Source organism: Hemitrygon akajei, chromosome 1 (assembly GCF_048418815.1).
Source record: "Hemitrygon akajei chromosome 1, sHemAka1.3, whole genome shotgun sequence".
Classification (NCBI taxonomy): Eukaryota; Metazoa; Chordata; class Chondrichthyes; order Myliobatiformes; family Dasyatidae; genus Hemitrygon; species Hemitrygon akajei.
The window spans coordinates 51,388,304-51,410,821 of record NC_133124.1 but is presented as its reverse complement, the minus strand read 5'-3'; the positions used below and the strand labels follow the sequence as shown (position 1 = coordinate 51,410,821).

General features: G+C 38.3%; 1 protein-coding gene across 1 annotated transcript in view; it reads left to right on the top strand.

The window, feature by feature from the left end:
- Positions 1 to 22,518, top strand: part of LOC140726563 (putative Polycomb group protein ASXL3) — a 218,287-nt gene that overhangs the window by 162,640 nt on the left and 33,129 nt on the right. The window contains exons 7-9 of the mRNA XM_073043118.1: positions 10,204 to 10,300; positions 19,771 to 19,876; positions 21,018 to 22,071. Of these exons, the coding sequence (XP_072899219.1) occupies positions 10,204 to 10,300; positions 19,771 to 19,876; positions 21,018 to 22,071 (1,257 nt within the window). The remainder of the gene's footprint in view (positions 1 to 10,203; positions 10,301 to 19,770; positions 19,877 to 21,017; positions 22,072 to 22,518) is intronic.

Here is a 22,518-nt window from a genome sequence, read left to right as displayed (position 1 = left end):
TCCTGCACAAGGACTCCCAAGTCCCTTTGCATCTCTGCATTTTGAATTCTCTTTCATTTAAATAATAGTCTGTCCGTTTATTTCTTCCACCAAAGTGCATGACCACACACTTTACAACATTGCATTTCATTTACCACTTCTTTTCCCATTCCCCTAAACTATCTTAAGTCTCTGTTCAGGCTCTCTGTTTCCTCAACATTACCCACTCCTCCACCTATCTTTGTGTCGTCCGCAAATTTAGCCACAAATCCATTAATCCCATAGTCCAAATCATTGAAATACATCATAAAAAGCAGCATTCCCAACACCGACCCCTGCGAAACTCCACTGGTAACCGGCAGCCACTCAGAATAGGATCCCTTTATTCCAGCTCTCTGTTTTCTGCTGATCAGTCAATGCTCCACCAGTGCTAGTAACTCCCCTGTAATTCCATGGGCTCTTATCTTGCTGAACAGCCTCATGTGTGGCTGCTTTGTCAGCCCCTGGGGATTTCTCCACCCAAATTTGTCTGAAGACAGCAAACACGTCCTCCTGTGTAATCTGTATGCAGTCTATAACTTCACTGCTGTCTTCCTCAGTTCTCTAAACCCAATGTACGTATTGCAAGTATATACGCTTGCAAAAAAAAATCCTTTCAAGATGTCCCCTAAGCTATATATCAACAACATTCATTTATCAACAGTTTGACAATGTCATCAATTCTTCTTGAATGTAGCCAATTTATAATTAAAAAAAGCTTCTTTTTCAGACAGGAGAATGTGCTAATAAGCCAAGGAAACCATTGAAAGTGCAAATGATTCACAATCAGATTCTAAGCATTAATATTTTAATTTCATTAATCAGAAATATTTACACTCCAACATTAAGGAAGCGAAAGTGAATATTCACTTCCCAAACTATAAACGTGACATCTTTAATAAGGGGGCCATAGAGCCAGAATTATTAAGTCTGCCAATATTGGTTTCTGTATCTTGGACTCTCTCCTGTAATTCAGCAGTTGAATCTACTAGATGTTTTCTGCCTTTGCTGGTACTAGAAGCTCAAGATTTGAGTAATATAAGTGATAAAAATAGCTTTCGATGACACGTAAATAAACAACTTATGTCAGAATATGGCTATTTGAAATCCTTTCAAATATGTATAACATAAAAAGAATATCATATGGGTTATGAGGTAGCAAGTGACAGTAGCAGGCATAGGGAGTAGAGCTGAAGTGCAGAAATAAATGGGAAGAACAGGAATTCCTGGTTCGTGTCCTAAGCTGTAAAATTACTCCAACGTCATATTTATCTGCTCTTTCTATCCCCTCTAGTCTACTGATTACTAATGTAAAGTTTGCAAATGCTTTCATCTACTTGATCCCATCACAAAGTTTGTGCATATGATGGAAGGAGAGAAAAGCAATGCAAAGATACAAAAATATCAAGAAGGAAATGCCAACAGGTCCTCCTGGTTTCAGTCCTCCAGTCATGATCCCTTATGTATCATGATTGAGAGATTTTCACCACGCAATCTCTGGGGGAATTGAGAGACAGAAGGCCTTAGATAGAGAGTCCGCTTGTCCTCCCTCCATACACTGCTAACCATATAACAATTACAGCACGGAAGCAGGCCATCTCGGCCCTTCTAGTCCGTGCTGAATGCTTACTCTCACCTAGTCCCACCTACCTGCACTCAGCTCACAACCCTCCATTCCTGTCCATATACCTATCCAATTTTTTTTTTAATGACAAAATCGAACCTGCCTGTACCACTTATACTGGAAGCTCGTTCCACACAGCTACCACTCTGAGTAAAGAAGTTCACCCTCGTGTTACCCCTAAACTTTTGCCCCTTAACTCTCAACTCATGTCCTCTTGTTTGAATCTCCCCTACTCTCAATGGAAACAGCCTATCCACGTCAACTCTATCTATCCCCCTCATAATTTTAAATACCTCTATCAAGTCCCCCCAACCTTCTACGCTCCAAAGAATAAAGACCTAACTTGTTCAACCTTTCTGTGTAACTTTAGATGATTGAGGGGGGATCTTATTGAAACGTATAAAATTCTAAAGGGATTGGACAGGCTAGATGCAGGAAGATTGTTTCCAATGTTGGGGAAGTCCAGAACAAGGGGTCACAGTTTAAGGATAAAGGGGAAGCCTTCTAGGACCGAGATGAGGAAAAACTTCTTCACACAGAGAGTGGTGAATCTGTGGAATTCTCTGCCACAGGAAACAGTTGAGGCCGGTTCATTGGCTATATTTAAGAGGAAGTTAGATATGGCCCTTGTGGCTAAAGGGATCAGGGGGTATGGAGAGAAAGCAGGTACAGGGTTCTGAGTTGGATGATCAGCCATGATCATACTGAATGGCGGTGCAGGCTCGAGGGGCCGAATGGCCTACTCCTGCACCTATTTTCTATGTTTCTATGTTTCTAACTTAGGTGCTGAAACTTAGGTAACATTCTAGTAAATTTCTTCTGTACTCTCTCTATTTTGTTGACATCTTTCCTATAATTCAGTGACCAGAACTGTAAACAATACTCCAAATTTGGCCTCACCAATGCCTTGTACAATTTTAACATTACATCCCAACTCCTGTACTCAGTGCTCTGATTTATAAAGGCCAGCATACCAAAAGCTTTCTTCACCACCCTATCCACATGAGATTCCACCTTCAGGGAACTATGCACCATTATTCCTAGATCACTCTGTTCTACTGCATTCCTCAATATCCTACCATTTACCATGTATGCCCTATTTTGATTAGTCCTACCAAAATGTAGCACCTCACACTTATCAGCATTAAACTCCATCTGCCATCTTTCAGCCCACTCTTCTAACTGGCTTAAATCTCTCTGCAAGTGTTGTTTGAACCTATTTGAACTATTGTTTGATGGCAACAAGGAAAGATACGAAAATAATCAGATTACTGAGCATTTGAGATAGTTCTCTTCTCAATGATCCTCAATACCATATTTTTTCAAAAGTGTAGAGCAGTACCAGATATATTACCAAATAGTAGAATCCTAGCATGAATAATATTTGACCTGAGACCTTATTAATTACATTAGATTTAAACATGTAGAGACTTGTGTAGAAAACCTACAAGTTTCTGGAGCTGTTGATTGTTGGATGGGATAGACAGTTCATGGGAATTGGCACCTTGAAGAACAATAAATAGTGTTCTGAGACCCAATAAAGAGAAGAGATAAAGAATGTAATAGTTATCAATATGAGAATAAAGGTAAGTCATTAATGTCCATTAATAGGACGTGAATGGCCAATAAGAAAGTTCTTTGTTAGACTTCACTAATTTTCATGTATTTGTAGGTTCCCAAGTTACCAATATTCAGATACCTTTAGACCTGATGGGGAAAGCTTTAAAATGATATACCATGGTTTATCCTGCATCAAATCAAATACATATATTAATATTATATATTAGTGTTACCTTCTCTTTTAATATTGTCTCTTTCTCATAATTAGGTTACACAGGGTCAATGCAGTAAATTTCAGCAAAGTGAGTATACAGGTTTTCAGGTCAGTTATGCATTTCTATAGAGTAACGCAGCATAAAAACAGGCCCTTCAGCCCAACTGGTCCATGCTGAACACAGCATCCTCCCTGCTAGACTTAATCACCCGCATTTGACCCATAATTCTTCATACCCTTCCCCTCCATGTATCCATTCAAATGTCTAAATATTGCAGTTGTACCAACCTTGCCCACTTCCTGCGGCAGCACATTCCAGGTACTCACTGTCCTCTGTATAAAGGAATTGTCTGTCAGGTCTCTTTTAAATCTCTTTCCTCTTGCACTCTCATTTTGGATTCTCCAACCCTGAGGGAAAAGGCTATGACTGTCCACTTTTCCTGTGCACCTCATGATTTTCTAAACTTCTGTGAGTTCACCCTCATTTTCTTGGACTTTCAGGAATAAAGATCCATCATGGCCAACCATCCCTATAACTCATGCACTCTTGTCCAAGCAGTATTCTCATAGATCACTTCTGCACCCTTTCTAGCTTGACAGTGTCTTTTCTGTAACAGGGTGACCAAAAATGTACACAATAATTGTAGCCTCATCAACAACTTATATAATTGCTGTAATGTCTCTATTCCTAAACTTCTTGCAGGCCAGCATGTTAAACACCTTCTTCACCACCCTGTATACTTAAGCAGCTGTTTTCAGTGAACTGTGCAGTTCACTCTTCCACAACACTCATCAGTACCTGGTGTGTAAATTTTACTGTGATTTGACGGTGCAGAATGCATCATTTCACACTAACTTAAGTTGAAATCCGTTTGCCATTCCTCAGTTCATCTCTCTAATGAATCAAAATCTCTTTACAATTCATTATAACCTGCTCCACTATCAAGAAGACCCCATAATTCAGTATCATCACCAAGCTTGCTATTTGTGCCATGTGCATCCATATGTAACCCTCTTACTGTGGACTCGTAATGAGGTAGCTATTATTATTGTGAATTCAACCTAACAGCAACCTAACTCTACAATGTTTGGGGAATAATGATGAGAAGGCCATTTCCAATAAATAAACACATAAATATGATTAAGGTAAACACAATACATAAAACTATAACAAACAAAATAAAGAAAAGAGCCCATTGGACATGTATTAGCCTATATTGTGAACATAATCATTGGAGTTCATTGTTACATAGTCAATCTCGTTTGTTTCACTTTGTTTACTCATGGTACCAAATAATTCTGCCTCCAAACACTATCCAAGCGAAACATAAATAAATATCCACACCACATCCAAGGATAAGGCTTCGAACATTCTCCAATGTTCTGTGATAACTAGCTAATTAAAAGTTAACTGTATGTTCTCCGTGAGACCATTGTCTGAAAGAGAATTTTCTGAGAGCAGGATCTGTCCTTTCAAATGGGTTCTGTGAGTGTTTCACCTTGTTCATCGCTCATGTTTGTTGTCTGTCTCTATTCTTTCATCTCACTCCTTCTTCCTCCAGCTCTCTCCAGAAAAATGGCTATCCCCGATCCCTCTAGAATCTTAATGGCTAATTCAACCAGCCTAACTTATCAATCAACTGAATTAAATTACAATAACGTAATTAAGGGAACACATTGCATTTTGAGAAAATCTGCAGAAAATAAAATACCCAACAGCATAACTGTATTAATAAAATAAAGCATAGCCTTAAACCAGGGTTATTTTTACACATATATAGAATATTTATATAAATAATGAATAACAGAGGTCCCGCTACTGAGCCCAGAGACCCTCCCCAACTAGCTACAGGCCTCCAGTGAAAGAATTAATCTTCATCCTTTAACCGTCATCCTTTGCTTCCTATCATTGAATCAATTTTCAATCCACCTCGCTCGCTCCCCATGAATCCCCTGCAACCTAACCTTTCAGATCAGTCTGCCATGTGGGACCTGATCAAAGGCCTTACTGAAGTCCATCCATTCCCCTATCTCAACTATTCTTTCTTCCCCCCACCCCACCTCCGTTACTTCTTCAAAAATCTCTAAAAGATTCATTAACCATGATCTTCCACACACAAAAGAATGCTGACTGTTCCTGACCAAACCTTGACTACCCAAGCGAAGGTAGATCTTGTCCCTTGGAATTCCCTCCTATAACTTCCTTACAACTGAAGTCAGGTTCACGGGCCTATAGTTCATTGGCCTGTTCTTGCTACCCTTCTTGAACAGTCAAACAACGTTAGACACCCTCAGTCTTCTGGAACTTCACCAGTGCCTCATAATGAAACAAATATCTATGATCTCTTTTCTGGCCTCCCATAAAATCTGTGGGTGCAAAAGGTCAGACCCAAGGGATTTCCCCACCTTAATGTGTTTCAGGACTCCTTCCATATAATATGCAATATGATATAAGATCTCACTACTAATTACCCTCATTTCTTTGGTGTTAATGATATTCTCCGAAATTTAACCAACCAGAAAATTACCAAACTCAAGTTCTCTCCATTATGACACTAATCCTCTGATTATTTTTCACTTGATCCAAACTTAATTCATCAATTGCAATGTGCACAAGAAATGTCTAGGTATTTGGTGAATAGCTACACAATAGTAACAAATAAATGTAGTTTCCATAATTTCTAATTTAATGCTGCTTTGATTACTTTCCGATATAATTTAGACTTTCTGTGCTGAGCTGTGAATGGAAGTAAGTTTAAAGAGCTCAGAAGAACACCACCTAGATTCTTAGGTAATTCCAATGTATTTTTTCAGGTCTTGGCCCAAAACTTCGACTGTACTCTTTTCCATAGATGCTGCCTGGCCTGCTGGGTTCTTCCAGCATTTGGTGTGTGTTGCTTGGATTTCCAGCATCTGCAGATTTTCCCTTGTTTGTGTTTTTTTCCTGTTACCTCGTAGATGTCATGCTTCTTTAGCAGCATTTGTCTCAGTGCAATATTTATTCCACAAAAGCTGACAAAGTGTTTAGCAGTGGATTTTCCCTTGGGAATTACCAAGTCTGAAAGAAGAGTAGCATCAATGAGAGATGAAAAACATTTCAAGCCGTGCCACACACTTGTGATATACAGTATGGTCAGATGTGCATTAACCTCTTTTTACTTTCCAGATATATTTGCTGCATCAACAATCCTGTCTACATCACTTCCATTTCTTCTAGAAATATTCTATCAACAGGGCTTTGTGTTCAATTCCTGGCACATATTATTATACCATTATATGTCCATTATACCTTTTCAACAGACTCCCAATTCTAAATGGCATTCAACACATTCAGTAATTAACCAATGAACACTCAGTGGCCATGTTATTAGGCAGACCTATATACCTACTCATTAATGCAAATGTCTAATCAGCCAATTATGTGGCAGCAACTGAATGCATAAGAGCATGTTGACATGGTCAGAAGGTTCAGTCGTTCAGACCAAACATCAGAATGGGTGAGAAATGAAATCAAAGTGACTTTGACTGTGGAATAATTGATTGGATGGTTTGAGTATCTCAGAAATTGCTGATCTCCTGGGATTTTCACACATAATAGCCTCTAAAGTTTACAGAGAATGGTGCGAAAAACAAAATGCATCCAGTGAGCAGCTGCTCTGTGGGCAAAAACACCTTGTCAACGAAAAAGGTCAGAGGAAAATGACCAGACTGGTTCAAACTAACAGGAAAGTGATATTAACTAAAGGAACCACGCGTGACAACCGTGGTGTGCAGAAGAGCGTCTCTGAATTCACAACATGTTGAACCTTGAAGTGGATGAACTACTGCAGCAGAACATCACGAACTACAGAAATTCATTCAATAAATTCACCTAATAAAGTTGCCACTGAGTGTATAACTCTAATACTTCCTTATAAATTTTGATACAATGGAGGGGTGTGTGCCAGCCAAATACTTTTGAGAGTACACGACTCCTATGATTGAAGTAACAATTGGAATCCTGGGTTACACCTAACTCTTACTATGACTGTTCCGCAAGGGGATAAGTAGCCAAGTCTATCATAGTTACTGCTTTAGAAACATAGAAAACCTCCAGCACAATACAGGCCCTTCGGCCCACAAAGCTGTGCTGAACATGTCCTTACCTTAGAAATTACCTAGAGTTACCCATAGCCCTTTATTTTTCTGAGTTCCATGTACCTGTCCAGGAGTCTCTTAAAAGACCATATCGTATCCGCCTCCAGCACCATCGCCAGCAGCCCATTCCACGCACTCACTATTCTCTGCGTAAAAAAACTTACTCCTGACATCTCCTATGTACCTACTTCCAAGCACCTTAAAGCTGTGCCCTCTCATGCTAGCCATTTCAGCCCTGGAAAAAAGCCTTTGACTATCCAAATGATCAATGCCTCTCATCATCTTATACACCTCTATCAAGTCACATCTCATCCTCAGTTGCTTCAAGGACAAAAGGCTGAGTTCACTCAACCTATTCTCATAAGGCATGCTCCCCAATCCAGGCAACATCCTTGTAAATCTCCTCTGCACCCTTTCTATGGTTTCCACATCCTTCCTTTAGTGAGGCGACCAGAACTGAGCACAGTACTCCAAGTGGGGTCTGACCAGGGTCCTATATAGCTGCAACATTACCTCTCGGCTCTTGAACTCAATCCCACAATTGATGAAGGCCAATGCATCGTATGCTTTCTTAACCAGAGTCAACCTGCGAGTAAGTTGAATGGTATGAAGAAAGAGGAACAGGTTGACACCAAAAGTGTACGTAGAGGATCATAAAAATAAACACAGAATAATGGAAAGACCTCACTGGACTGCATCTGCAGAGAGAGGAATCTAGTCTCATCAGAACTAGCGAGTCCTGATACAAACTGGTTAGGTTTTCCGAAACTGTTGAATTTGGTCCTAAAAAGTCCTGAGGACTATAAATGCCTTATTGGAAGATGGAATGCTTTCCTATGGGAGGGGAGGGTAGACTTTGTACAGTGTATGAGGCCAAAGACAGTCAGAGTGGGATGGGGACTTTAGGTGACTGGCATGTGGAAGCTAAGGGTCACTCATGCAGTCTGAATGGAAGGGTTCTGCAGCAGCTAGTTTACATTTGATTTGTCCATTATAAAAGAAACCACATCATGAATATTGAATGCAGCTCATTAAACTGGAAGTACAACTGGATCACTGCTTCTTCTGGAGTTTGTAATCCCTTCAGTTTAGTGTATTACATTTGGTGCTCATCATGTGAAATCCAATAGCTAGTTCTGATGAAGGGCCATCAACATTAACTTTGTCTCTCCCTCTCAACAGATGCTTCCTGACTTTGAGTAAGTTTCTATTTCAGATTTTCAGCATCTGCATTTCAAGGCAGAAGAACCTACTATCTGAGAGCTCTCTGAAGGAGAGAGATGGAGTTTAGTGTAGTGTTGTAAGGCATATGCATTGAATATGAAAATAAAGAATGAAAAATTGCTGGCATTTTAATAACTTCAATACTGGCTCACTATTGATTGGAGGATTAACATGCTAGACAATCATGTTTATTACATTTTGCCTTGAATGAAAGAATTGAATGGGAAAAATTCACAGCAGAAGTTACAGATGAACGTTTAACAGACCGAAGACCTGCAAGGTTCTCATTGGCATCGGTCTCATTGACTTCACATTCATGAAGTCTGAGAAGAAATGAAATTACACAGTTTATCTTCAAGAATAGATCTTTTACATAGATTATGAATTAGCTTACAACAATCAAGAGAGTTTTAAATAGTTAATTCTGAATGCATGACCATAAGTCAATGGGTAATCTATATTTGTAATGATCATGTGGACATGCAACACTGAAGTACATTAATAAAAAGATTCAACTTACCGAACTGTTTGTAGAGCTGTGAGTGAGCAAACAATTTCAGTTAGCTTGGGTATTTGAACCTGCTGTACATCTTAATAATTTATTGTAAAGTTTGAAAATATTTGAACTGTGTGAGAAGAAGAAGAATTTTAAGTGCTGTAGGTGATTATTAAATCATTGATCAAAGATTATATTGATTCCACTGTTTTGAGCATCTTATTGTGTTGTTTCCATAGGTGATAAGTTTTAAGAGAATATGGACAAGATAATGTAAGAGCATTGGGCCTGGACTGCTGTTAAGGGTCCTAAATCACATTTCAGAAAAAGGCTTACAACGTGATCAGAAATCTGGGCTGTACCTGGGTCCATGTATACTATGTTCTGGTGCAGGCCTACAAGTCCTGCAATAGTTCATTCAGTTTTCTCTCACTGAGACACAGGTGACTTGGGGATAGATTGATCACTTCCAGTAAATATTCAAAAAATAGTATCAGTGTGTCATATGGAGCTTCCAAATTTCAGTTATATTAAAATAAATGGATCCAAATGTAGGAAATGGAGTATAACACACATCTACTAACCCACTGATTCAACACACTGCTAATCAGAATGTCCACAAGGCAGAAAGATTATGTTGTTCGGATCTAATTTGTATTACTTCAGGGAACTAAATAGTTTTACCAAGCCTGGGAAATGGTTTGACCAGGTTGTTTTTGGGGTGAAGCATATTATTGATTTATACCTGATGCAAGTCCACTAGCTGCGGTCTGTATGCCAAGCAGGTTAATCTAATCTGTTGCATATAGTGTGAGCATAGTTATTTAGAAAACTAAAAAGTCTTGTTCAAAATTTATTGATCTATACAATTCTGCAATCTGCAATTCTTATTTTATTCTGCCTCTCATGCTGTAATTATCATGTTTTCAGATTGGGTGCGATGGGGTTTCTCGCCTCAGTGCTTCAGCCCTGAATAATGAATTCTTTGCTTATGCGGCGCAAGGTTGGAAGGAACGATTAGCAGAAGGTATAACTAATTCATCAATATGCCTAGTTCATTGATGTACAAACAGAAGTTGAAATGTTATGCTTCCTCAAAGTGTGAATCAAATACATCTTGTTTAATCTGTGTGTTCATTTCTGTGATCATTCTCAATATTACTTCCATTGAATAGTAAATGTAATTGAGCATTTGCAGTATTGTTACTGCAGCCTTCATCACTTTCTAGCTAGCAGGCAAGCAGCCAGTCATCAGGGTGAATAAAGGAGAACCCCTGCTTACTGGCCTCATTCACAGCACATCCAAGTAATGCACACAGTGTGCAACCGCCATTGAATTTTAGGCACTGCTGTTCAGTAAAAGTTAATGTGAATGTCAATGTAAAGTCTGCATTATTGCCCACTAAGCAGTTTATTGAAGGCTGTTCACTAATGCATTAGGTTCTCAACATGAACGTATATCTCAGCTTGATTTTTGACCTACTATGTTAGCAGTACAGGAGAAATCATTCACAGATTACAACAAATCTTCCTTGTAAAAATATCAATTGCAAATAAAGCCTGTAAAAAGTTGAATTCCAAAGCTTTTTTAAACCTAAACTGCAGGTAAATCCATTATCATTAATTATAACAGAGTGGGGAAAGAAACAAAATGCACTAATATTGATTGAGGCATCACTGAAGGAAAATTTTAAGTCATTTAGTTTTAGTGGTCTAGGTTAGCCCTCATAAAAGTTTGATTTAGTACAGCGCATGGCATTTTCAAGTCCATGTAATTCTGTCCTATGATTTTAAATAGTTTTACAATATAGAACTGATCATTAATTCAGTGCAGCTTCCTTTGCATTTGCCCTCTGTTGGGCTGTCTGGTAGCCCAAAGACTGATGCACTAATTATATATATTGAAGACATTGTTTTTTTTCATCTACATTCAATGTGAAACTATATTTTAATTTATATTAAGAAGAGCAATTCAGCTGTAGGAATAGCTATCAAAATCATAGCTTTTTGCTTTTCTTGTATAAACAATTGGATACTTCAACTACTCTGGCATATGTAACAATAAATTGATATTAATAATATTAGTATATTAATAATTAATGTGTTGCGTGACATTTTTATGTTCTTTATTTTATTCAAAATTTTGTCTAATTAAATCCATAGTTAATATCCTTCACTAAAACTGAAACTGCAGGATGTATTTCAAACGTGATGGGCAAGACATTCTTGTGCACCCAAATGGGTTGGGTAAGTTAATATTACAGCAGGGCATGAAACATGGTGTTGGGTGCCACTTGATATTATTGGGGTCAGGAAGTTATTGAGGTAGTGTCACAAAGGAAAGCAAGTCACCTTCACCAATATTCAGAGGGCCTAAAAGTGGTTGGGCAGTCTTCACTGCAATCCTGCAAATGTTTTTTCAGGAAAACTAAAATGAAACACATGTATTAAATTACCAAATATGGAACAGTATTCCATGTTCTCAGGTGGACTTGATTGGCAATTTCAAATATTCAATATATTATTTTCTTTTTATCATCATTGTTGAACTCTATATTTCATCATGGATATTAATCATCATAAGACCATCTGAGCTGATTGCTAAATTTTTACTCAACTGAAAATTATTTCCAGTTACAGAACAATCCACATCAGTTTAGCTCACTGTGATTAAAAGCTTTAGTGCAATGATTCTGTAGTATAAAAAATAAATATAATTAAAAGTCATGACATTTCCCATCATTTCTTATTTTGTTTTCACACCCTAGCAATTCAGCAAGTGTTGTGACTGAAATATTCTCTTTAAGGGATTTAATGTAGTCTCAAAACATACAATCTTTGTCTGAAGAAAGCTTCCACCTGCTATGAGGGAAATGGTCCTTCTTGAGAGCCAATTGTTGGGCATATGCAAAAACCCTTTGAAAAATAATGTTTAAAAGTATATGCACTTGAAATTTTAGCTGTAATTACATAATGTCTTTGAGGACAAACCTAACTGGCAAAAAAATCAAAACTGTACTTCCAGTGCATAAATGAATGACTGAAAATGCTAGAAATAACTGCATAAATAATCTATGGAAAGGTTTATGATGATTTTTCATTAAAATTGGAAGAGGTTGTCGATAAAATAGTTACAAAACTGCACAGAAAGCGGCATTTGGAAAGGAAGAATGCAAGGGAAGTTTTGTGATAAGGTGAAAAGAAGATGAGTGATCTATCCAATTGACAACTGGACAGATAAAGTAACAAAACATTGATTTTGTTACCTTATCTGTCCTGAAGACACACACTCAGCAATTCAGGAACCATTTCTTACCCTCTGCCATCAGATTTCTGAATGGACATTGAACCCATGAACACTACCTCACCACTTTTTTGTACTACTTTACTGCTGCCACATAACAACAAATTTCACAACTTGTGCCAGTGATGTTAAACCTGTTTCTGATTTTAATTTGGAGATTATTTATTTTTAATAGTCAACAAGTGATGGAGAGGAGCATGTCTGTGGGTAATACAGAAATATAGATTCTGTAAAGCACATTAAACATCAAACTTGTTGAACCGTACTTTATGGTTTATAGCTTGTTCTCAGGCATGTTTGCTTGTTTGTATAGTTTTTTCTGCAGCAGTGTATTTTCCAGCTTCTCAATTATTATAACAGCAAAATGGTAACTAGGGAAAGAATAGGTCCCTTTTAAAGACAAATGTGGTATTCTATATGTGGAGCCGCAAAAGATGGGTGAGGTCTTAAACGAATATTTTTCATTTGTACATATAATTGACCAGACTGTAGAAGCTAAGGATTAACAAAAATTAATAAAGATATCTTGGAACATATTCATATTACAAAAAAAGGAATGTTACAATTCTTAAAAATTATTATGGTTTATAAGACCCTGGGCCCTGACCAAGTTTATCATAGGACATTGTGGGATGCTACAGAAGAAATTGCAGGAGCACTGGCAGAGATATTTACATCATCTTTATCCACAAATGATGTACAGAATGTCTGGAGGATGGCAAATGCTGTGCCTTTATTTAAAAAGGGCAATCCATTGAGCCTAAAATCAGTGGTGGGAACGTTTTAGGAGCGATAAGACCATAACATGTAAGAGCAGGATTAGGCCAATTGGTCCATCAAGTCTGCTGTGCCATTCCATCATTCCATGATTTATTACACCTCTCAATCCTATTCTCCTGCCTTCTCCCTGTAACCTTTGACACCTTGACTAACCAAGAACCTATCAACCTCTGCTTTAAGTATACTCAATGACTTGCACACCACACCCATCCATGGCAATGAATTCCACAGATCCACGACCAAGTGGCTAAAGAAAATCCTTCTCATCAATATTTCCAAATGGGCGTGCCTCATACGAGGCTGTTACATCTGGTCCTAGACTCACCCAGTGTAGGAAACATCCTTTCCAAATCCACTCTCTCTACACCCTTCAATATTTGATAAGTTTCAATGAGGTCCTCCCACATTCTTCTAAATTCCAGTGCTTACATGATCAGAGCCATCAAATGCTCTTCATACATTAACCCTTTCATTCCCAGAATCATTCTCATCAACCTCCTCTGGGCCCTCTCCAATGTCAGCACATATTTTCTTAGATAAGGAACCCAAAACTGCTCAAAATACCCCCAAATGTGGTCTGAATAATGTCTTATAAAGTATCAGCATTAACATCCTTGCTCTTATATTCTAGTCCTCACAAAATTAATGCTAACATTGTATTTTCCTTTCTCTCCATTGACTCAGCCTGCAAATTAACTTTTAGAGAATCTTGCACAAGAACTCCCAAGTCCCTTTGTACTTCAGTTTCTTGTATTTTCTCTCCATCTAGAAAATAGTCAATCCTCTCATTTCTTCTACCAAAGTGCATGGCCATATACTTCCCAACATTGTATTCCATCTACCACTTCTTTGCTCATTATCCAATCGATCCAAATCCTTCTGAAGACTCCCTGCTTCCTCAACATTACCTCCCCTTCTAACTATTTTTGTATCATCTGTAAACTTGGCCACAAAGCCATCAACTCTGTCATCCACACCATTGACATATAACATGTAAAGAAGCAGTCCAATAACACCACTTGTCACCAGCAGCCAACCAGATAAGGCTCCCGTTATTCCAACTCTTTGCCTCCTGCCAGTCAACTGATCTTCCATCTATACTCATAACTTTCCGGGAATACCATGTGTTCTTATATTGTTAAACAGCCTCATATACTGCCTTGTCAAAGGCCTTCTGAAATTCAAGTAAACAGCATCTACTGACTCTCCTTTGTTTATCCTATCTGTTACTTCCCCAAAGAATTACAGCAGATTTGTCATGCAAGACTTCTCCTTAAGGAAACCATGCTGACTGTGGCCGCCTTTATCATGCACCTCCAAGTACCCCAAAACCTCATCCTTAATATTGAATCTCATTTTTTCTTCTAAACACAAAGTGCACTGCAGATGCTGTGGTCAAATCAAGACGTACAAAAAAGCTGGATGTACTCAGCAGGTTGGGCAGCATCCGTTGAAAAAAGCGGTCAACATTTCGGGTCGAAACCCTTCATCAGGACTAAAGAAGGAGGGGGCAGGGGCCTTATAAAGAAGGTGGTGAGAGGGTGGAAAACCAATCAGAGGAAAGATCAAGGGATGGGGGAGGGGAAGCAGGAATCTAAGGGGAAAGCACTATGGGTAGTAGAAGAAGGCAGAGTCATGAGAGGTGATAGGCAGCTAGAAGAGGAGACAGAGTAGAGGTGGGATGGGGAAGGAAGTGGGGGGGGGGAATTACCGGAAGTTGGAGAATTCGATGTTCATACCAAGGGGCTGGAGACTACCCAGACGGTATATGAGATGTTGTTCCTCCAACCGAAGTTTGGCCTCATCATTGTAGTAGAGGAGGCTACGTATGGACATATCCGAATGGGAATGAGAGGGAGAGTTGAAGTGAGTGGCAACCGGGAGATCCTGTCTGTTGTGGCGAACGGAGCGTAGGTGCTCGATGAAGCGGTCCCCCAATCTTCATCGGGTCTCACCGATGCAGAGGAGGCCGCACTGGGAGCACCAGATGCAATAGATGACCCCAACAGACTCACAAGTGAAGTGTTGCCTCACCTGGAAGGACTGTTTGGGGCCCTGAATGGTGGTAAGAGATGAGGTAGTCACGAAGGGTTTCGACCCGAAACGTTGACTGCTTCTTTCAACGGATGCTGCCCAACCTGCTGAGTTCATCCAGCTTTTTTGTACGTCTTCATTTTTTCTTCTTCCTTCTTAAAAATTGGCATGACATTTGCAATCTTCCAGTCCTCTGGAACCATTCCAGAATTTACTGATTTTTGGAAGATTATTACTGCTGCCTCCAAAGTCTCTTCAGCACTCTTTTTCAGAACCCTGGGGTCTGGTCCAGGTGACTTATCTACCTGCTGACATTTCAGCTTCCCAAGCACCTTCTCCTTAGTATTAGCAGCTGCACTCACTTCAGCCCCCGACACTCGTAGTGAAAAGTTGGTAGTGAAGATACTTAGTTCATGCTATTGGGACGGGATTTCCTGGATTTAGACAGTGAGGAATTAGCCATGAGGTGACATTGTCTGAGTCAGGATGGAGGAAGCTGCATATGTTGATGTTGCCATGCACCTTTTGATCTTGCCTTAGGGGTGTAAGCTACAGATTCAGATGATGTTAGTGTAGCAAAGACAGTGCATTTTGAGGATTGCAGAGACTGCTGCAAAAGTGCACTTGTAGTAGAGGGTGTAATCTTAAGGTAGGTACCACATTTTGTTTTGTTAATGGTGTAGATGATGCAAAATATGAAAGTGAAACAGTAGAGGAGCCAGCAATAGAGTTCAAAAGGACATGGGCAGACTTTAAGCACAGTGGGACATATGGGAGATGAAATTTAATTCAGCAGTCTGAAATGACACATTTTAATTGGGAGAATAAGAAGAAACAGTACATATACAGAGAAGATTTTAAAAAGGCTGATAAAAGGGAGAAACTATGGGGTGTCTGTGTTGACCAAGTTAACATAATGGTTAATAGACCATGTGTCTTTCAGGATTTTACAATAAATGGACAGAGCATGAAATTTGAGCAGATGCACTAACAAAGTAAAATGCCAGTTCAGTCCTGGCTATAGAAGTGTGTCCTGTAACAGGCACTATATTTTAGCAAGGTAATGAATTTTAAGTCGTATCATCCCCCACCCACCTGGCTTCACCTAGCACCTTCTAACTTGTCCTCCTTCTTCCCCCCCCCCCATTTCATTCTGCTATCTTCCCTCTTCCTTTCCATTCCCAATGAAGAGTCTTGGCCCAAAACGTCAACTGTTTATTCATTTCCATAGACGCTGCCTGACCTCCTAAATTCCTCTGGCATTTTGTTTGTGTTAACCATGATTATAACTGAAAAATCTCCAGAACCTGGCAGTATCATTTCCAGCCTGTTAAAAGTAGGTGTTGAAATTATAGATATTTTAAGAACATAAGCATGTAAGAAATAAAAACAGAGGTAGGTAATCTGGCCCTTTAAGAAATTGATCTAAATCATGGCATATCTTCTACTTTAATTTCATTTTTTTTCTGCAGTATCCCTACATTTCTTGGTTCCTTTGGTATCCAGACTCCTACCAACCTCTGCTTTGAAGACAGTAACCTAGCCTCCACAACTCTTTGAGATGGAGAATTCCAAAGAGTCACCACTGTTTTTGTAAAGGAATTTCTCCTCATCTCAGTTCTAAATGTCCCACTGCTTAATCTGAGGCTATGTCCACACTAGACCGGATAATTTTGAAAATGCCGGTTTCGCGTAAAAACAATAGGCGTCCACACCAAGCGTTTTTGAAAATACCTCCGTCCACATTAAAACGGGTATTTGGACGAATCTCCTCCTACTGGGCATGCGCAGGACACATCTACAGAAAACAAGCGACATGTTTGGTATCGAATCTCGCAGTGAAAGTGCGCGTTTGTGCAGTTACAGACAAGAAAAACTTAAAAGGAAGTTGCCAAACAGCGGACAGCTGTTGGCTGTCGCGCAGGAGGGCTTAAAACTTTTAAAAAAACAAATATTGGAGAGTACGTAGGCAACCGACAGGGAGTTCATGGACAGTATGACCCAGCTGATGATGAACATTGAAAAACTGACATTGAACATTGAAAGCATTGAACATTGTCTAAAGTATAAGTCTAACATTGAAAAACTCTGTTGCATTAATAAAGCACCTTGTTAAATGTATAAAACAAGTCTGCATCAGTGTTATCTTGTATTTCCATACAATGTTACAGTAGGCTGTTACACATCTATTGTCAGAAAAGTACTTGCATAAATAGGTAAAGCACCTTCATACGAGCAAGGACAGAAAACAGGGCAAAGTGAGTATACTTATTTATTCAGTAAGTTATGGGTCAAAGTATTTGGTGAGTACATTTCTAACTCTTCTGGCTTCAGTCTCATTGCCGTCTGTTCTGAAATTGTTATGTTGTGTGGGGGATTGTGTTTAGGAAAACAATGAAATGCCTCCATCTGTTCTGGCATGTCATGACAGTGTTTTAGAAATTTCCAGTTACCCCGTCCACACTACTCTTGCCCAAGTGGCTTTTTCAAATTTACACACTCTAGAGGGTGTTATAGAAAAGCTCCTTTTTCAGGGGAGGAAAACACCGTTTCAGTGTGGACGGAGGGTCAAAACGAAGAGAAAGAGTTTTGGTTACGGATTTATCTGGTCTAGTGTGAACGTAGCCTGAGACTTCAACCCCTGATTCTAGAATCCCTGAGCAGAGTTTTGTAAATCCCCATAATTCTTCTAATTTGTTGAGAATCCAGAATCAGAATCAGGTTTATTATCTGACATGAAATTTGTTAACTTAGCAGCAGCAGTTCAATGCAATACATAATCTAGCAGAGAGAGAAAACATAATAATAAATAAAATAAAACATAATAAATAAACAAGTAAATCAATTACATATATTGAATAGATTTTTTTTAATATGCAAAATCAGAAATACTGTATATTAAAAAACTGAGGTAGTGTTCATGGATTCAATGTCCATATAAGTATCGGGTGGCAGAGGAGAAGAAGCTGTTCCTGAATCGCTGAGTGTGTGCCTTCAGGCTTCTGTATCTCCTACCTGATGGTAACAGTGAGAAAAGGGCATGCCCTGGGTGCTGGAGGTCCAGGCCAAAGACTTACAAAAATAATGTAGCAGGCACATGGAAAATTAGTCTTCACCTCAAGGGTGTTGAAATTCAAATGTGTGGAATTTATGTATGGACCAATAGTTAATATATATCTGAAATAATATATGTAAGACTGTTGAGCGATTATGGAACCAATTCAGAAAAATGGAGGCTATATGCATATGAATCATGACTCAACTGAATGCCAAAAAATGTCTTGAGGAAGGTACTGTATATGGCTCCTCCACTCAACTCAAAATAATTAAGAAAATACTATCAAGCAAACTTTTCAGGTATGATTTATACTGAAACTGTAAAAGTCAGTCAAGAAAAAAGAGAAGGCAATTACAATTTCTTTGAAGGTAACTAATAAGAAATGCTCAAAAATCATGATAAAGTAAAAATATCAATTTGTTTCCTATTGCACTCAAAACACTAGATTTATTTTAATTTAGCATGCATTTTTCATTCGAATAATGCAAACTATTGACATATGTGGTTCTTTAGTCTCAGAATGAAGCTATCCTGACATTACTCGGGCTACAGGGATTAATAGGGATGTGCATAAGAGCAAGGGTGTTCATGCTTAGTCTAATTATGTGTTCGATACTCTTAATTACAAGCTATTTTTATGAAGAATTTGTTTCATGTCCAATTAAAGGTGACTAGATTTAAACATAGAAGAAATTCTAACCAGGAGAATCAAACCTTGCAGTTTGGTCCGTGTGGTTGACAACATAAAAAAGAAGAATGGTTCAATTGCAGATCCTTTCTCGATAAATTGTCAGCAGTCATTGTGATGCCACCTGTGCTAACCAGTTCTTCTTTAGTTCTCAATAATTGGTTATTGTATGAATCTCAAGATTTGTATTTCCTGAAACACAGAAAATTCACATGTAATTTGATTAAGGTTACCTGATTTTGAAAGGAATTGATATATGGAAGTTTTTCTCTTGTGAAGATGTCTAAAGTGAAGAAATATACTATTAAGGAGAAAAGATGGAAAGTATTTAAGTAGAGCAAGTGTGGAATGTTTCCCATGAAAACATGGATAATAACTCAATGATTTTAAGTGTAAGATTTTTGAAAGTCAAGTTATATTGGGAATGAACTGAGAATACAAATAAACTCTAATGTTATGGAATATGGAAATGTGCTTGAACAGGTGAACAGTTTTCTTTTATTCTGTTGTTCCGGTCTAGAGTCCAAATTGTAAAGCATGATAGCATTAAAATTGTTTTTATTAGATATTATATTTGAATATTCTAACAAAGAATACATTATTTTTATTTCACTTTATGGAAACATTGCGCAGGTGAATTTACTCCTGAAATGCAGTTACGTATTCGACAAGAAATCGAAAAGGAAAAGAAGGTTGAACAATGGAAGGAAAAATTCTTTGAACAATACTATGGAGAAAAGTAAGCACTTATAGGTTCTTATCTATTGCAGCCAAATCTTTTACATTTTGAGCTGTGTTTTTTGCACAATTTTAATTTTCTACAATAACATTAGCTCTTGCTTTTTAGTTCACATGTTTTTGTAGTACTTTCTATTTTTGTATCTTTCCTTGATGGGTGCCCTCTAGCAGCTGGCTGGTCAATCAACTACTGCTGACAAGACAGGCAGTTCTTTTCCTGACAGTGACCAATCCATATTTTGGTCAATCGCATTGCACTGTTATTTTAGCTGCTCTTCACAGTAAAATGCTGTGGTACCTATTCAGTACCTATTCTGGTACCCCAGTACTTCATAGCAGAAAATGCACCCTCTTCCCACACACATTACAGACTTAAATATAAATATCCAGCTTTGCTACCCTCTAACAAATGACCACACTGGGGAAAAGCTGCTGCTAGCTCCCTGCCTTGGAATTATGCTGTTCTGTGCTGTGTAGTCCCAGGCATATAAAGTAATCTCCTAAAGAGGCCGTGACATACAGCAAAGGCTAATTTCCAAGGCTCATGGGCATTTTAAACTTTTATTGAATATTTGTGACCGTCCTTTAACTTCACAGACATTCCCTTAGATTCAGGAACTACTGCAAAATAAAAACGGAAAAAACTGAATTTTGAAAAAGTAAGTTTAGACACTAAAACGCATAATTAAAACTATGAAGTACATTTAAATTTACTCATTTAGTAAAATAATCTACTGACTCTTCATTGAGTTGAGCGACCTCACAAGCACAGCAGGCAAATTCCCTTCCCTGAGAGGGTGTTATCAACAAATGACCGTGTTTTCTATTAGATTCCTGAAGGAGTCCATTGGCCTGGTGCCTAGTGCAGACCTTTGAGGCTTGCAACTTATCTGTTGCATAAGACATGCTTCAGTCTGCATCTGGGAATTGAAGATTCTGTCTAATTTGGTGTTTAAAAGACAAAAGATCTAAATGGAAGATGTGGACCATTATTGGCGTACATAATTAATGTTTTGTTTTACATATTAATGTATTCTGCTGAACTGTTGACATAGAAAGTCTTCTGCTTCAGTTTCAAGATACTAATAAAGAGATATTCTCTTTGTTGCAATTGTTATATTCATCTCTTCTGTTGTATTCAGATCGGGAATAACACAAGAAGAAGCAATGAAGCTGGAATCAGTAAAACATTCTTTAGAAAATCAAGACAGCTCTTCATTTTCACCACAAAGCATCGCATCAGAGTCTTGTCAGATCACATCTGATAGTAACTGTGAAAGCAAAATAAATCTTGTGCCTTATTCAGATCTACAACAAACACAGTGCATCATACAGAAAACTCCAGCCAAAGAACCATCCAAAACTGCAAAAGGAGAGGATATGCTAATATCCTTGTGCTCAGATATTACCTCAGATGAATCTGTTATTCAGGAAGAGATAGCTGAAGAAGTTGAACCAACTATTTGTGGAAATCATAATGAAAGCAAACCTCTCCAGTCTAATATGTCTGATATTGATCATTCATGTTTGCTTAGTCCTGACAAAGCAGAACAAATAGTATTGACAGATGATTTGAAGTCTAATCTAAATACTCAATGTATCAAGGAGTTTGAGTCCCAGTCTGAGCATACCATAGATCCACAGGCGCTTTCCCTGGAGACATCTGGCATATCTTTCCAACTGCTTTCTTCCACTTCTACACCCTCTCAATTCTCTGATTCCTTTGATGCAACTAATAGTGACATAAGTGAGTCAGTGCATAATACAAGTAATGAAGAGAGTACCATGGAACACACTTACAGTGAAAGGCTCACAGCATTCACTGATAATCCCTGTTCTCCAGGAGGGAATGCACAGTGCACGTCCCAACAACCCTTAACCTCTATATGCTCTGAAACCTCTGAAACTGAGAACACAGATTCGGAAAACCATCTCCGGATATTGCAGAGCATCCCTCAGTCACCACCACAGACATCAACACCTTCAGACTCTCCCACATTATCTTTTGAAGGATTTAGAAAAGATAAAGACCTTGAGTTCCACAAAAGAAAACCACCAGAGCAGCACATTCTGGAGATTTGTCATGAGAAAAGACCTAAAATTGAAAACGATCAGACCATTTCCACTCCATCCAGCAGATCTCAAAGTGAAAAAGAAATGCCTTCTAAGGAAGAGCCAAAGGTTCCACCAATCAAGGTACGTTACATGAAGATGAAGAGCTTAATAAGGTGTGGCAGAGTGAACTATGTTCTTATTATATTCCCATAAAGAGCAATTGTTTTTTCACCAAAATGTTAAACTGCCTTAATTTACTGTCATGTTTATATGTATTTACATCTGTTTCATTGCCCTAGTTGGCTTCAAAATTTTCTTTTGGTATAAAAACAGTTTTTTTCAAAATAAATTATAAACATTTCCAAAAACTCAAATCATCAGTGCAATCTACAGTATTTTATTTGGACCACGTTATTGGATACCTTATTGAATATATTTAAAGGACTTTTAGTTCAATAAAGCTTTAACACCTAAGGTCTTTAACTTAGTACTGGATGTTTCAGTAACTGACTGTGTTTAATAGAATAAGTAAATATGAAATGGTTAAGAATTGGCATCTTCAAAATCCAGTATATGGGTCATTTGCAG